This window comes from Electrophorus electricus, chromosome 5 (assembly GCF_041902795.1).
Source record: "Electrophorus electricus isolate QZ-2024a chromosome 5, ASM4190279v1, whole genome shotgun sequence".
Classification (NCBI taxonomy): domain Eukaryota; kingdom Metazoa; phylum Chordata; class Actinopteri; order Gymnotiformes; family Gymnotidae; genus Electrophorus; species Electrophorus electricus.
Genome location: NC_137501.1, coordinates 23,357,656 through 23,375,195, shown reverse-complemented (window position 1 = coordinate 23,375,195; position 17,540 = coordinate 23,357,656). Strand labels below are relative to the sequence as shown.

The following is a 17,540-nucleotide window of genomic DNA, read 5'->3' as shown; positions in this document are numbered from 1 at the left end:
TTGTAATTCACATGGTCATTGCACTGAAAATGAGAAATGAAAGGCTATGCCACTTGACAGAACTTGATTACCAAAGAAATAATATTTCACACAGGATTTTCTGAAATTATTGAGTTTCATACAGTTATATATAGTGACATTTATACTCACATGATTCAAGAGAGGCTTTGAGCTCTGAGATATCATATGGATTAACCAGCACCTTTTCATGTGGTCTCTTTAATTGTTTTAAGATGCCACCTAGAGCTGATATTGCAACCTGCAATGTATAGAAGATTGTTGTGAGACAAAGTTAAAGGGTGTCTGTCATTCAACTCTAAATGCCATTCTCTTGGGTGTTGGTAGATCTGACTCTATATACATGGAGTCAGCATATATGTATTTGTTTGAAAACTGTACAAAACTATATATTGCATGCATAAAATACATCACACGTGCACAAACCTTGCGGACCAAGATGGAGTCGTGGTTGAGGCTCTTTACAAAAAAGCGGACTGCCCGAGTAGGGACTATGTGGTCATCTCTAAGCATAAGGGAAAGGAAGCCAATAGCAATGTGCTCAAACTTCCAAGGTCTAAAAGTGGGCATTGTGTGAAAAGAGCATGTGAGACACATTTACACACACACTTATCCACATCTTTATGTATGATATGTATGAAATAACATACATATTTCGGTCACTAATGCAGTCCAAAAGATCCTCAACTAACTTCTCATATCTCCTGAGGAGGTGAAAAAAGAGAAACATTTTATTTGGCTGAAAAAAGAAGACTGCAAAAACTGAGCAATGTGCGATAATGTTGTTGGACATCCCAGTATCCATGTGAAAGATCATAAAATATGATTAGAATAGGCAATTCCAGCGCATATCTGAACAGCAGCACATTTAGAACCTGGAAATTGAATGGATGGTTATGAAACCAGAATAATTTCAACTATTTTTCAGGTTTAATCAAAAATAGATATCATCTATTTAAATTAAATAATTGTGCGATTGATTATATTGCGAACATGTTGTAAAATGTAAGGCTGTACTCCCTGAGCAACCTATAAAACTAATATATTAGCAAATAATTAGAAAATTTAGAAAAAACAAAACAAAACAAAACCCTTTTTTGGCTTTAGTACATGCTTTACTATACAGCTGTCACAGAACACTCCCCTCTCACTGTCATATGGTACAGCCCGCCACGTGCAGTGGGAGTTTCTTCTTTGATTGTAATCACACCTGCACCTAGTTAGTGTTCTTCTGTGTTTATGTATTTAAACCTGTCGGTGTGTGCATCATGTTGCCTTTGTTTGTGTCTCTGTTCACATAGTGAATTCCTGTGTTCGTGTTCGATGTTTATGTCATATGGGAGTGCCACTGTTGTATGCATCTATCAATAAACGTCTATCTTTGTCAAGGGCGTCTGCGTGTCCTGCTTCGCACCCTGCGGCACTCGGGCTGTCACAACAGCTCATCATCACAGAACCAACATAACTAACCAAAAAGATCTACAACAGCCAAAGAATTCCAGTTTCTTGAGCTCTTTTGCAGCACTGATCTCTGGCAACATGACAGAAATATTGTTTATCAATCTTATTTACAAATTGCATTTAATATTTAATCTTTGCTAACTGTTGCAACAGCCAAGTATCTTTAGCCAAGTAGTATGTAATGGCATCAGTTATTTCTTATTGATTCTGGGAGCCCATCTCGTATGGTGTCATGCTTACAAAGCTTTGAGTAGTCTAATAGATCATGGTGTTACATGTGGAGGTGAATCACGATGAGAGGTAGATTTAATCATGCTGTCAGACCATTATGCTGCACACTCCTATAGTTGTTTGGGGTTGTACTTTAAGTGATGATAAGAGGTTTATAATGTTCCTTGTGACAGCAGCCACAGTGGCTCAGCACGCATTGCCATTTGCCATGAGAAAGCATGGTGTGATATTCTGTGTGCTTTCGTCATGTGTGTGTGTGTGTGTGTGTTTGTGCGTGCACGCATGCCCACTGCACTGAGTCTCTGTTCTTCTCCTGTTGTCTCCGGATGCCCTCTAACTCCTCCTCCTCGTTGGCCACACCCACACTCGGCTCTGGCTTAGCTGAGTTTAGAATCTTCATGGCCACGTCCAGACAGCTCTGAGGGATCTAACCAATAAAGCACACAAGTTTTAATGCCATCAAAAACACAAATAAATGCAGAAAGCTATATCTATTGATCAACTAGTGCTATTTAGTTCATGACTTATATAGACTAGCAAATATACTAAGCAAATACTAAGCTAATACTGACAATATATATGTATGTATGTATGTATGTATGTATGTATGTAGGTATATATGTATACACCTTCAATATTCTAAACCTGTTTATCTAGAATGTGAAGGGGAACAGTATAGGTAAAGGCAAAAGCCCCACCCTGCTCCCAGCAGACTCACAGAGAAGTCGAAGCCAATGGTCTCGTACTGGCGGTGGACCTTATCAGCAAGTTCATCAAAGAGTCGCCCAACCGACGGCTTCTCCAGGGACATGGCAGGGCTGAGGCAGGAACGCACGATGGCAGGCCACGTCTGGCCTATGCACTCCCAGTACTGAAGGTTGGCCAGACACAGGCCGACATGATTACCCAGCATGCAGTACAAGGCACCCTGGGGAGGGAGCAGAGTGGAGACTTTTGAAGAAGCAGTTGAAGAAGAGCCGGATGGATGGAGTGTAAGGAACCAACACCAACGTGCTGGACCACGCAGTGCCCATGCTATACAGGGCAGGTTAGACACATCTGCAGTTCTATAAACAGTGGCCGCTTTGCGAGGGGCACCTTGAACTGATGCGGTGTGATGTCAGTGCGACTGGTGTCCAGGAACTCCAGCACTCGGGGCAAAATGTCTCGGCAGCAGAAAGTATAGACTCCCAAAGCGCTGAAGAGCACACTCTGAGCTTTACTCCTCACCTGAGAGCAGACAGGAATCTCAGCACAGAAGGCAGTGCTATCTAAACGTGTATGTACGGTTTTACTCTATGGGGTGACCAGATCTCCCCATGCTGACTAGAAAACATTACAAAACATTTGATGTTCCACGGACATTTTGCTGGTTTTATGTGGGACAAAAAATCCACAAAAGGCAAAACTAAAAGAATCAAAAGGGGCATGTAGCTGCTGAAATTTACATTTACGGAATTTAGCTGGCACTTTTATCCAAAACGACTTATAGTTATTACTGAACACAACTTGAGCAATTGAGGGTTAAGGGCCTTGCTCTTAAGGTAGGGTTGAATTAGGTTTAGGTTTAAGCAAATCAGAAGTTAGCTACAATCATTTAGTAAAGTAATACAGAAGTGTGTGTGTGTGTGTGTGTGTGAGAGATGGAGAGAGAATGTGTGTGCATGGGTGAATTAATTGATACCTGACTGTAAGTGCTGGTAGACAGTAGGAGCAAGTCTTTTATGAGATCCTGGTGTACATTGTGGTATTCACAGCCCTCTACTGTCAAATTCCTTAGCTGACACACACACAAACATAAATTACAGAATCACCTATACAGTTCTAGGGAGAAGGTTTTATGGCTAGCTATACTCACAAATCCTCACCTCGTGTTGTAGCATGACTCTCTCGATGAGCAGTGCTCGAATGTGCTGTTTGCTGCCATACAGCTACAGGAGAAGAAAAGAAGCACTTCTTCACTCTGACATGATATCCACTCTGACATAATAGTATGACTTTGACTGTCCTTTGATCTATTGCAATCTCACCTTGTTCTCCATGGATTTCTTGACCAGACTGAAGCTCTTCCACCGTGAATCAAACTCATGCTTTTGTGAACCTCTGAAGTGCAAGAGGTCATTTATGATCTGCAGGGAAAAGGGACCTTCAGTAATGAATACCATACTATTCAATAATATCATCCTATTCTTGTGTAGTTAGAGAAAGAGCATTTCTTGTACCTTCCAAACATATAACCATTAAGTTGCTGTATAGTTTCTTTACACACAGAAAGCTTCAGTGAAAAACCAAAGATATTACACTTTTAAATTAGATCTTTCACAAAAATTCTATGTAATATATATGTATATTATGTAACAGTTTTCCCAAACTGGACCTTACCTTGATGATGGAAAATAGTGATTTGATATTGTCCTCAGAGTGATCGAGGACGTGATCTGTTTAAAGTATTATTGGAAACATTTTACATGTGAAATGAACACTTTACAGAAATGTGGTCTTGAGGCATTGCCTATAGCTTTTTACACAAATGATATTGTATTATGCAAAGGTGACAGTGAGATTTTTTGCCACAACACTGTTGTGACTTACGTAGCAGCTGTCTTATCACTGTACAGATGGCCTCCCTGTAGTTCTGTTTGGACAAATCTGGAAAAGAAACATACAGAGTGAGAAAGAGAGAGAGAGAAAGAGAGAGAGAGAGAGAGAGAGTCAATAAAGTATGAAAGCTGATTTCTAAAAAGTTAAGAGTTATCATGTAGTTATTCTTACCATAGTCCACACCAGTATACAGATTTGTCTCATAAAGTTGTACCATACTGTGAACTCTAACGTACAAAAAACAAAAATAAAACACAGCTTCAAGTTCATCCTTAATGAAACCAGTGTCCAAGGTTCTGATGGTGAATGGTGAATGTGTGGTTATGGGAAAGACAGACTCACAGATCTGGCACTACTTCTCCATGTAGAGGAGGCAGAAAGCTGCCAGCTCCCAGCAGGCAGTGATGCACAATGGAAAGACTCCGCAGAACATCATCCCTGAACACAAGATTCACTGTTAATGCTCAGTGACAGTTAACCACAGCAAGTCCTACTGCTCTGATCATGAAGCATTCTTCTGCAACTAGAATTATCATAACCATATTATAATGTAACTATGTAACCCTATTAAAATCATATAAGATAAATATGACAATGTTTCACCAGTAAACCTGTAATACTTTATTGGTCATATCTCTCCATGTCTTATTTTATTTTATTATTTTAACAAGAGCATGCACGTGAAATCATAGAGCACAGTGTGAGTGGAAGCGGGTTTCGGGGTAGCTGAGACCTGCTCATCTCCTGCTCAGCACGGACATGCCTCTGCATGCGCTCCAGCTCGGGCTGTAGCAGCTGGTCTAGAGTGCTGAACACGAAGGCCTTCTCCTCCTCACTCGGCACGTGCCACTGGATGGCTAGGTTCCACAGGTCCCCTGGCCGGCCCCAGTCCTGCAAAGGGGGTGAGTTTTACATGCAGAGGACAGAGGTCAATGAGGAAATCACAAGAGGAAGGATAATCTTGGCTTAATGTACTTTCCTTGCAGACAAAAAACACAGTGTATGCTAAATGCTGTACATATAAATGTAAATATGATTTTTTTGCCCATGTGCAGATCTATGTATACAAATGTATGGAGTTTAAAGTAGATTAACTTCCCAGATTTAAAATGTCTAAAAGAGGAATCAGTATTGATAATGACACTGGAAATGTTGACTTCATATATCTACATCAAACTGATCATGTCATTGTGGATAGACGGCAGATTCTGTGGTATTATTCTTCTCTATTTAACTACTTCTGTTGGTTAAAGAAATACTTTATCGAACAATGCCTGTTACATAGAAGGCTCATATCAAAATGGTAGTAAACAGCAGGTATCATACATGCTTGAGCATTAGGAGTGTGGGTAATAACATATTGCTATGCAAAATTGCAATTTAAAACATGATAGCTTTTCTGAATGTATAGCTGTTATTGTCAAATATTGTGATATACATCATTTATAGTCAGAATGTCTCATGATATCGAGTGAGAAAGTATCGTGATACCAAATATCCTTGTCCCATATCGTGTCACCCCTAGAGAGCATGCTAACTGGTCCCCAGCAGTACTGCTTCCCTGTTAGCTGTGTTAGCCTTCTTTGCTTGGGGTATTGGTATAAATCCAACCTTGATGGGAAGATGCTTGTGGCTGGTCTGCAGGAAGCCACCAGGCATGCTGCAGTACTCGGTGGGGTAGATGAGGGCCATGGAGCGCAGTGTGTTGTGCAGCAGATCGCAGGCCAGGCCATAACCCTGCTTGCACTTCAGATGCAGAGTCAGATGGAGGATGTGCACCAGCTGGTTACTGTAGGGCAAGAGCTTATCCCCATCCACGCGGATGACCTGCCGAGAGTTGGGTGGTGGGAGCGTGAAGAGCGTGTGAGAGTGAATCTGCAGGATGGGTGTGTGAATTGAGCGTGATAATCTCATCAAACGGACCTCAGACAACAGCTGCATGTTCCAAAGCAGCTCCTTATCTAACTCCTCTTCATTCAACACCTCCTCATCTGGTAACACACACAGATTTACAGAGGACATAAGTGTGCACACATACACACACACACACACACACACACACACACACACACACACACACACACACATAAATACACACATATATAAACAACAGCACATCCACACACAAGCAGTTTACTTACTGGCTGTGATCTGCATTACAGTATTGCAGCAGTGTGGTACAAAAAGCCTGAGAGACTCTTCTGGGTGACACTGAGGAGAGAACACCGTGCTTTATGATCACTCTAAAAGGTTTTAAAATGTCACATAGTTTACCTCTAATACAAGCTTAAAGCTGACCAAAAAAAGATATTTAGTGTTTCATGCTTTCTCTTACAAGTAATATAAACCTGGAAATTAAAACTGAAAACATCTCTTAAAGAATGTATGTCTGATCACATTTATATATCCCACATGCCAGTGGGAGATTTGTGGGATACCTTAGCAGCTGCACGGCACATGTCCGCCACCATTCTCCCCGCCACTCGAGTCTCAAAGATATTAGTGGTGGCAAAGATGAACACCTTTTGCAAGGCCACCTGATATTAGGCAGAAAATGTTAATATGTGAGCTGTAAAAATAAACTGGGGTGTTTTGCAGTGTGTTTGTGTATGTGTGTGTTAGCATGGTTGTTCTGTATGTATGTATGTATGAGTGTGTATCAGTGTGAGCACAGTTGTTCTGTATGCATTTACACAAGTGGTTAAGACTTGTAATCAGAAGGTTGCTGGTTCAAGCCCCGCCACTGCTGGGCCCTTGAGCAAGGCCCTTAACCCTCAATTGCTCTAAATGCCATAAATGTAAATCTTTGCTATGTGTGTGTGCATGTGAATGACCAGAAATATCTTCATGGAGCACTGAGTGAGGATGGTGCTGAAGGTGGAGGAAAGGCCCAGCTCCATCAGGCTTTCCACATGGGTCTTCTCTGTCTCCATCTCCTCCCGGGTCTGTTCCAAAGTGCTGTTTTCTATCAGCGCAAAACACCTGCACATGTATGCAAGTACACAGTTGCAGAGTAGTGTAGCAGACACGCCACTACTAAACAGCAAGGCAGAACACCAAGCCATCTCAACCAGAAGTTAAGTTCAGTATGAACCCTATTGCCCAGGCCAGGGCAAATTCACAATCAGTAAATGGCACCTCTGACGTATGGTAAAAATATGTTTATATAAAGTAATTACCTATCCATGAACTGGAGAACAAAATCCTCAAACTCTGCTGAGGCTGAGCACAACTCCTTCTCCACCTGAAACAAAAACAGCAAAAGTTTACGTTGGTCAAGCAATGCAACTATATTGGAGGCACACTAGTTCAAAGGTCTCTGAAAGGTCCCACCTGGGTCAGGTCATTTCTTTCTGTAAGTGCAGATGAGCAGTCCACCAAAGGTACCAGAGTCGTGAATGTTGCTATAAACTGGAATGTTATCTGAAGTTGGAAAAAAACTTAACTTTAAATAAAACTTAAATTTTAAACATATACAATGCAGATTTTTTATCTAAGGAACATTTTTATGGTAATGTCACTATGCCCACAAAGATAAAAATGATTAACTTGAAACAAATGTGTACTTCTCCCAAAACCACTGCAGTCAAGACAGGCTTCTATGGCATAGAAAAATCCAAAGTAAACTACGAAGTCCAAAGGTGACTCTTGCATTTTGCACGCACTTGCCTTCATATAGCTACTCCTCTATATAGCTACTCCTCCATATAGCTACTCCTACCATACAGCTATTTAGCAAGTGCATGGACATCTCCTAACCATGCACTTGCTGAAATCGTTGGGGTCGACACCAGGCAGTGCCCTCATGAGCAGGGGCAGCATGTGTGTGGGCCCCTCAGGAAAACGCTGGCCCTCCGCCACCAGGCTCCGGGCCACGGCGATCATGCAGCTCAGAGTGGCCGTAAGTTGGTGTGGCTCTGTCAATGTCTCCAGGGCTGGATATGTCCTTCAGGGAGACAGAAGAGGGAAGAGGCAGGTTATACTAACATAGAATAATGTCTATGAAGAGCTTGTTCAGTTTGGCTCTCATTGAAAAAATATAGACAAAATGTCAGAAGGCTTTTCATTCATACACACAAGCACGCAGGCCTACTCACCTCATGCAGCAATATACACACATACACACACACACACACATACATATGTACACAGACCTCTCCTCATCCAGCACCACGCACGCACACACACACACACACACACACACACACACACACACACACACACACACACACACACACAGACCTCCTCACCTCTCCAGCACCGGGGGTATGACGAGTTCGGGCCTTAGCAGAGCCAGGTTCTGCAGGGCCTGCGCTGCATCCAGACTGCCTGTCTTGCTGAACATGGCAAGTATGACGGGCTGCTTCATGCTAGCCACAAATTCAGTGATGTCCTGCTCGCTGAGCCGGTGGCTCTCGGGGACAGGCTCTAGCCACGTGGCCTTGCGGTAGCGTTCACGGTGCAGCCGTCGCACCACGCAGGCAGGCAGTCGCTGCAGGAGTTTCATCAGCTTCATCTGGGCGAGGGAGAGCAGGAACACGTCACTGAAGGTTTGCACGATGTATTGTTTGTTAAACCGAATCAAGATACAGGGAGTGCCACTGTGGTACCTTTTTTTTTTTTAACATTTACATTTTTGGGTTTTTACGGTGCCCGTGAAAAGACCTGTGACAGTAACTATGCAAGGGAAAGTGACTGTATCAGTGAAAGTGATTGCACCAGTGACAGTGACTGCACCAGTGTACCTTTATAGGTAAAAGTTCGTGCTTCTTTTTTAAAATGATTTACATAGCAATCATAGATGTCACTGCTTCTACAGCCAAATAAGCATACAATAACATTCTCTGCAGTTAACACCACTACTCCAATAGATGCCGAACAGCTTGCCAACCCTAAACCCTCTGGAGAAGCACACCTATACTGAACTGGCTACATAGACTATATATAATGTAGTATAGCATGGCCTCCTTATAGGTTGGGTTGACCAAGGAGGCTGGGTCCCTCTTCAATCTTGCTCCTCCCAAGGTTTCTTCCTTAATTCTGCCCAGGGACTTTTTTCTTCTCACTGTTTCCACTGGCTTGTTCATTAGGGATCTGGAACCATACATCTGTAAAGCTGCTTTGTGAGTGCTACTCAGGCTATGGTCCATGAGAACTGTGGGAAGAGAACCCTGGATGCGCTGAATATGCCTTAGTGTTCAGTCATGCACAACACTCTCCCTTTAGCTTGATCACATGTTGACATAGTCAAGGGAAAATGACAAAGCTACAGGGAGTGTTGGCATGTCTCCACTGACTGATTGATTTATGTATATGAATAAACTACTTGTGCATAGTGTCTGAATGGAATGTGAACTCCGATCGGTGTCTGTCTTTGTTACAAACATGCCAAAGTGGAAGCCAGTCTTAACCCTTAAGGGGTTCATGTCCTTAATCATATGTACTGAGATTACTTTAATAAACTCAGACACTCACCAGCCATCGCCCATGGTTAGATGGATGATAGAAAGAGGTAATACTGTTGAAAAGGCCAGTCAGCTGAGTCTGTGCTTTCTTGCTAGGCCCTCCCTGAGACGCACACACACGCACACACACACACACACACACACACACACACACACACACACACACACACACACACACACATTGTAAAATTCATTGTGTAGTGGTAGTTGTTCTGTAATGAATTTTGCCTCCCTGTCCTGCACCTAGAAAGTAAGCACTACTAACCAGAAGTGCTGTAACCCAAGTGACAACATAAGTGATGTCATAGGCATTGGTCTGGTATCGGGAAACAAGTGTCTGGTTAGAGCCCACTGGGAGGTTCAGACTCCTTAGGATCCTCGTGAAGATCTGAAAGTATATGAACAGTGGTAACATTAAGATAAGTATTTCATAAGGCATTGCAACTTGTATGCAGTGCGTTCTGGTCACAAATTCACTTTTGGGTACATGTTCGTAAAAACTAATTTTTCACAACAGATCCCATGAATGGCTATTATTCATCCTGGAAATGATTTTTATGTTCTATAAGAAACAATACAGTCTGTCCTACAACAGCTCACTATTAAGTAGGAGTAAGACTTTTGACAATTGAGTAAGACTTTTCTGTATCCATAATGCATTTATAAAACTTTATATGGCATAATTAACATGTCATAATTATATTATAACATGCTATAACATGCTGTTATCCTACTGAATGGCATAAGTATTGGAAGTATGAGTACAGACATTACAAACCACAAATTAGAAAGTTAGAATATAAGATCTTACAAGACTGTGTTTACATATACAATATGTTAGTGACAATCTACACAGGGTGATATAGGATGGAAACACATTAATAATTACAGGATGCCAACATATTAACAATTGCAAGTGTTTCCTTACCTTGGGTATATAGGGATCCCAGTCTATGTAACCAATGTTGTCATTGGCCAGTCGAGCAAATAGACTGACAAGATGCTGCAACCCACACCCACCAGAAAAGAGTGTCAGCCATTTATGCTCTGATTACAAACCAGATTCAGCCACATGTGATAGGGGAAGAGATCTGAACCTACCATTTCCCATCCGGGGAGATTCTGCACAGATACCCACAAGCTTATCAGGTCATCAAACCACAGTCTGCATGTAACCACAGATTTATAAGTAGATGTCACAAATTACATAGGCCCTAGACTGGCTTGTAATTACTCATATATTACTGCAAGTATAAATCAAGCTAGTTCAACAGACCCATCAAGTCAAGGATTTTGAGACACAAGAGTATAAGGCCTCACCTGAAGCCTTTGAGGTGAAGGTGGGGAGGCAGTGTGGTAGGCAGGAAGAGCTCAAAGTAGCCGATGGCTCTTTGCATCGTTGCGTCAAATGGACACAGCAGAGGCCTCCACTCATCCAGCATCTCCTGAGTGGCTGATTCAGGGAAATATCTATACAACCCCCCCCCCCCCCCACACACACACACACACACACACCCACACAAACACACATTACACCAAAATATAGTGTAATGTCTGTTAATGTTTAAGCTCACTTTTTCCAAATACATTGTTCCTATTTGCTTATGCCAAAAATGTGAACTACCAAAAGATATCAAACCCCTATAAACAATGGTTAACCGCAGATACCAACACATGTCTGGTTGGCCTGGATGACCTTCTCTGTGCTGTAAACAGATCATCAGTACAAGTCTTTGGCATTAGAATTATAAATGTCTTGTTAACATATTCTAGACATACTGTAGACTGCCATACACAGACCTACTTTATAATACAACTACACAACTACTTTATTAGACATGCCTACCTTGAAGTTATAGCTTTTAGGTGCAAACTATAGGCTATGTTCTACAATACATTTGTTGCCATGCACAGTATGTGTTAGCCACCCTCTAGCCCTTCATCAATAGTTAGATTCTGACCCCAGAACCACTGTTATGTAGACTTTTTTTTTTTTTAATGGCTGGACATTTTTTGGGCCCACTCTAAACCCACCAGTGTTAAATATTAAAAACACCCACACTGCTGTGCATGATAAACTTACACCAGTTCCAAAACCTTGTCAATGCAATGTCACTGCTGTGCTGGGAAAGGTTTCATGTCCAAAGAGTATTTGGTCAGTAGTGTTCCTGTTGTCTGACATGTGAGGAGCATGATGTGGAATTGATGGCAAAACTGTGCTTGTCAACTGTGCATGCTACAGGCTACAGTATGTAATTACCCCTATTAGAGAGGATATACCTGAAAGTGGTATGGTAGTGATACTTTTATATTTTCAGTCATATGCTATTTTACTCTTGTATTACACGTTATTTGTGTTCATAATTCATGTGTTAATGTGATGAGGGAGGTGAGGAAGGATGCAGAGATGAACTGTGTTGCACACACAGATGCTTATTTAGCACATTTAACAAAATGAGCACAACAAAGCACACAGCTTACGTGGGGTCAAACACCGACAAACACTAAACAGGACTTTATTATACATGCACGGAAACAACGTAAAACAAGGAACATGTGTGATACACAGGAGGGGTGTGGCCAAGCATATGAACACACACACAGACCCACACACACAGGGAGGTATCTGGGAGAAGGGGGATGTGCTGTATCAGTTAAGTAATATAGAAGGTTCATACTCCATCTTTTGCAAGCGAGAACACCCTGCTTGACCTTCGCTATGCAAGAACAGAAATAATGCAAGGACTGAGAGCCCCTGAAGAAAGCAGCAACCACTTGTTTGTAACTAGCCAGAAATGTAAATGGAGTATCATAAGTCTCAGAGCTAAAATAATCCACCACAGTAGCCAGTGAGTGTAACTGGTGTAACAGGAGTTTCTGATAGCGTGACTGATGAGTGTGTGTCATTTTATTATTTCTTCTTATTGCAGATGTGACTCTAACTTGGATATGTGCAGTCCAAATAGATTTGAAAATTATAGATCTGGTAAACCTCTCCTCTGACTTCACAAATGCAACCAAAACAAATACAGAAAAGAACTGGAAAGTCACAAATTTTATTCTCTTTGTCTTGCTCTTTATATTCTTCTGACTACTAGAAGTATTTTGGTTACAAATTAAAACCCCTTAGCACCAGTGTATATTTTAGCATGAGCTAGCCACAAGATTGCTTTAAGCATATCTGTTCAGATTCCCTTGATGAATTTTGGTAGCGCTCACGTTTCTGCCATCCATTTCAGCATTTTTAACTGCAAAATGAATTAGTCCGGCTCAGATGGGAAAAATATTGGCAGAACTTTGGAGGTCAAATGCTGCGACATGTCCCTTGGTCAGACCCTCCCCAGTCATCGTTCTCTAGAAGCACCATCGAATGTCTGTTCATCAGGAAACTCATAGAAACTCCCAATTCATTCATGGTAGACTATATCTCAACTTAATTCTAATCTTTATTTACATGGTGCCACCCTAATGCCATAAACATTTAAATCTTTTGAGAACTTACGGTCTGCAGTTCTTCACTAAAGCCTTCAGCACACCCTCCATCGAGCTGAAATGGAAGGGAGAGAACTAAGATTTACTTTACACACTACATGCTTCAGTCACAGAAAGATAAGATGAACACACATGGATGCAGTTAGACATGGTGCAAGTATAGAGCCTGTTATGGGATTTTTGAAATTGATACTGATGCCATGCAACAATTATTATACCATTAAATACAGGTGCCTTCAGTAACTTTAGATTCTATATTAAACAGGTTTTTCTAATGTAGATGCACATTGCATTTATAAATGAAAAAAAAAAAAGTTTATTCTTGTAAATGGCCTGGCATCAGAATTTTTATCAATAAGCTTCATGAATCTTCAGGCCAATTCTACTTTTTCTCCAAAGCTTTTACTTCAGTCCAAAGCTACTTTTATTTATGGCAGGCGTCAACATCAGGCTTGCCATCCCTTTGTCAGGTAGTGCTGACTAGCTAGCTTGCTCATTAGCTACTGCATCGCTAGCACAAGCATTGACGCGATAGACAAAAAACCTGTTTTTCATGGTTGAATGCTGTAGCAATGTGAAACCACCACTTAAATAAATAAAATAAAGCATTGGTAGGTTTACTACAAAGGAAAATAAAAAACAAAAACCCCCTCAAACTACGATCAATATCAATGGTCAAAATCAATTCTGATTTTAAGTAATGGAACAAAATAAAACAATATATTAGCCAGGCTCCACATACAAACCCTGCCAATCCCCTGCTAAAAGGGGACAAAGAGCAGCGCTGTCTGTCAAAGGACATGTTTTCACCTCACATATCATCCTCACACATTTGAATTTCATGGTTAACCTTACCCTGCTTGGCTGTCCTAACTGTATTCAGGGGATTGAGGAGGGGATTGAGCAACATGATATAGAAACTAAAAATATCCACAAAACACCAGGACTGAGGAACACAACCGGGCATCTTCTAACTCATCAAACGCGTACACCACCAAATCAAAAAGAAGTTCAATTCATGAACTTCTCAAGGCAGCACGCGCAGATACCTAACACCCCATCAGGGTCAGCCCATCTTGATCCTAGTGATCTATTTTTTTTTAAAACAAGGTCAACAGCTCAAATAGTCCTACTGTCTTTCACAGAGGAAAATGTGACCAGCCGTGGGGTGGCTCTAGTAGCGGCTGCAGGACTGAGAGCCAGCAGGCCACGGGGGTGTCAGGTGACCACGATGAAGTGCACAAGCAAAAACAGCTGCTATTAACATAGGGCAAGAGCGCCAAGTGTCGGAAATGGTGGCGTAAACCGGTAAAGTCAACAATCAAGACAAAGCAGCAAGGTTCTTACCATCTCTGAGCAATTTTTATGATTATGTGCTTAGAAGATGAGTGCGGCCGGAGAGAACTGAATATGGAGGGAGACATGACACAAAGGCAGACTCAGCACAGCACAGATTGCTACACATAGCTAAACTAGTCTAATGACAAACAAATGTTGATTTACTAGGAACCTTTATGAAATGTACTATATTCTAAAATGTAATCCAGAGGTTTTATGTAGAAAGCAGGGGACAAGCCTGTGAGAACAGAGTTTAACAAAATATAAGTAGGAAAGTTTTTAAGACAAATTCTTGGGCCCATTTTTAGAAATGACAAGTGATGTGAAGTAAAATACCCTTGAGACAGTTACTTCCTAACACTACCTTACAGTTTGGCTAGACCTAAAGGCTGTTACTTTTAAAAACAGCAACTCAACAGCAAACACTAAGAGAGTTTAAAACAAGTTGTCATCTTTTTATTGTAAGTGTCAAAATCGTCTATAAAAATAAAGAGGCATTTATGTACCTGGGGAACCAGTTTAGACCAAGATGTTCTGTTTTTGAGTACAGGATCCTGTCCTGTAACTCATACAATGGTCTCCATGGTAATTCTAGATCATCTCTGGAGAGCAGCTCCTTCTTTCTAGAGGGGCAGAAAATTATTCAGAACATCTAAACATAGTGAAAATGACATTGCTTATATTGAACAGGTTACCAGTGCCAGTTTTCCTAGCTTGATTCATTTTTAATTTTTCAGAAAAATAAAAGACAATGATTTCTGGACCAAACATATAATGGAATGTTGTGACTGTAACTAACCCCCATTAGATATGTGGTATAAACTTAGAACATACTTTTTTAAAAATCTATATATGTGACTTCATATACAGAACCACATCAAGCACAAAATGACTCACACACACTCATCTTTACCCTTGCTCTAAGACCATGGTCCATACTTATCTATTATATTAGCTCAACATCCCTTTGTGCACATAATTGCATTTATTAGGATATAACATTCATACTGTGACAGGCATGAGCATGTGGATACATTGCTATTGGATGGTGTATGCTGGGACGGTGTGTGAGGTTACTTAAGCAGGCTGATGAGGAGTCTGGCAAAGCCCTGCATGATGGTGATCTCCAGCTTGGGAAGGGTCACCAGCTCGAACAAGAGCTTGATGAACAGCACATGGTCCTCTTTGCTGAACTTCCTGCCATACAGGCGGATGTAGCTGTAGGGAATCACACACATAACTACAGACACCTGATTAGAAATAAAGGTTTCTTAAATAACTCTCTTCCCAATATAATTACAATAGTTAGAGTTTGGTTAGGGGTAAGAATAAAAAAAACCCAAACAAACTGATGACTTTGCATGACTCAGAAGTCTCATGTTGTGGTTTAGCTAATGGAGCAAAAATGAAGTACTCAGACACTTTTCACTTTTCAGGCCAGCTATTAGATTGTAACATGATAAACAGAACTAGTATTCAGCCGTTCAGTCAAAACACTGAATCTGACAACATACTGAACTATTCCTAGAGCTGAGAGAAAAAAAACTGCCAAAAAAGATCCTCCTCTTACAAACTATTTTTACACTTATGAATTACTCTTTTGTCATGTTCAAAAAACACACAGTAAAGTAGGCACATGATGAAATTCGACTAAGGTTTCAACTAAGGTTTCCACATAACATATTTCCATGCAAATCCAACATTTGCGTCATAATGGACATCTGTTTGGGATCAGATGGCAACCACAGATCTGAATTGTGTAATACTCTGTGTTTACTGTTTACTCAGTAAGGATCACAAGCAACCTGACTGCAGTGCCTGTTCATGCTTGCTGAGATCTCAAAATAGCAGTAGCTCAATGAAACATGATAAAGGATTCTTGTTCTACTGGCTTCAAAACACGATATTTTGCAATCCTTGTGAAATGATGCTAGTTAAAACAAGGTCATTTAAATTTAAAATGTGATACGACACATGTCTATTCAATAACATCCAAGAAAGCACGGACACTGAACACACTACTATCCAGTTAAAGAACTAATATGAAAAGTTATGCATCACCATATGCCTCCTTCCCTGTTTTCTCCAGTGCGCATTGTCTTGGGTTATAATATCTGCGCCGACAGCCGCTACACCTAATAATGTTAACATAAGGGTCTTGTTACTACGATATTCTAACACCGCTTTTATAAACGATCACCGAATTGCCAGTCTATTCAAGGAATTCATACCCGAGTCTGGTTTATTCCATTCGACAAATCCGGTTAAAATAGGCTCTACACACGAAGGCTTATACTGACACGCTACTTGTCACTTACATTAAATATATGACTCTGGTATATGACTGGTATTATATATAAATATTTTTGACAAAAAACTACCAGGCGCTGGGAGTTTTAGATTTACATTTATGGCATTTATATACAAACTAACTTGCTGTAAATTGCGTCGCCTACTTACGTGGAAAGTTTCCTCGTCCAAAACAATACACCTGGCCATAATTCCCTAATCTGAACGGCCCGGCCAAGGTTTCCTTTGATTTGTGCCAATATTTCATTAGACTCTGCGTCCAATTTCTCTGCATAAGGAAGAAGTTTGTTGTAAACAATGTCTTTCTGAGGAACAAAACCTAATGCTTCAGAGGCTTCTTTTGTCATATTACGGCGGTCTAAACGTGCTTCTTCTACTTCTCGAATTTCAGAAAATGACTCCAACAGCAATTCCAACGGTGGCAATTTCAGCTTTGGATATGGAAGAAGACTCGTGACAACAAAATGCGATAAATGAACCTGAGCTCGACCAGTGTTAAATGCATAGGCCGGTTAGGGACTTCCCACGAGTGTTTTGGCATCGTCTGAACTATCGCAGAAATCACCACACTTTATCTAGCACCGTTAGCTGTCATTCACTCGTCATCGTCCCAACCAAATTGTC

General features: G+C 41.0%; 1 protein-coding gene across 3 annotated transcripts in view; it reads right to left on the bottom strand.

The window, feature by feature from the left end:
• Positions 1-17,540, bottom strand: part of psme4a (proteasome activator subunit 4a) — a 27,580-nt gene extending 10,040 nt beyond the window's left edge. The window contains exons 1-33 of one of the 3 annotated variants that reach the window (XM_035530331.2): positions 17,067-17,537; positions 15,684-15,824; positions 15,113-15,229; positions 14,616-14,672; positions 13,279-13,323; positions 11,097-11,246; positions 10,878-10,941; positions 10,705-10,779; positions 10,042-10,164; positions 9,787-9,879; positions 8,562-8,827; positions 8,071-8,257; positions 7,645-7,734; positions 7,491-7,555; positions 7,146-7,293; positions 6,750-6,848; positions 6,453-6,522; positions 6,235-6,302; positions 5,923-6,138; positions 5,045-5,202; positions 4,654-4,749; positions 4,483-4,538; positions 4,303-4,359; positions 4,093-4,148; positions 3,741-3,839; positions 3,579-3,641; positions 3,395-3,490; positions 2,809-2,940; positions 2,429-2,638; positions 2,001-2,137; positions 669-722; positions 445-574; positions 151-259 (exon numbers count right to left, since the gene is read on the bottom strand). In XM_035530331.2, the coding sequence (XP_035386224.1) occupies positions 151-259; positions 445-574; positions 669-722; positions 2,001-2,137; positions 2,429-2,638; positions 2,809-2,940; positions 3,395-3,490; positions 3,579-3,641; positions 3,741-3,839; positions 4,093-4,148; positions 4,303-4,359; positions 4,483-4,538; positions 4,654-4,749; positions 5,045-5,202; positions 5,923-6,138; positions 6,235-6,302; positions 6,453-6,522; positions 6,750-6,848; positions 7,146-7,293; positions 7,491-7,555; positions 7,645-7,734; positions 8,071-8,257; positions 8,562-8,827; positions 9,787-9,879; positions 10,042-10,164; positions 10,705-10,779; positions 10,878-10,941; positions 11,097-11,246; positions 13,279-13,323; positions 14,616-14,672; positions 15,113-15,229; positions 15,684-15,824; positions 17,067-17,263 (3,724 nt within the window). In that variant the 5' untranslated portion in view covers positions 17,264-17,537. Of the gene's footprint in view, positions 1-150; positions 260-444; positions 575-668; positions 723-2,000; positions 2,138-2,428; positions 2,639-2,808; positions 2,941-3,394; positions 3,491-3,578; positions 3,642-3,740; positions 3,840-4,092; positions 4,149-4,302; positions 4,360-4,482; positions 4,539-4,653; positions 4,750-5,044; positions 5,203-5,922; positions 6,303-6,452; positions 6,523-6,749; positions 6,849-7,145; positions 7,294-7,490; positions 7,556-7,644; positions 7,735-8,070; positions 8,258-8,561; positions 8,828-9,786; positions 9,880-10,041; positions 10,165-10,704; positions 10,780-10,877; positions 10,942-11,096; positions 11,247-13,278; positions 13,324-14,615; positions 14,673-15,112; positions 15,230-15,683; positions 15,825-17,066 lie in introns of all 3 variants that reach the window. The other 2 variants (XR_014123823.1, XM_035530332.2) reach the window with 2 other exon arrangements.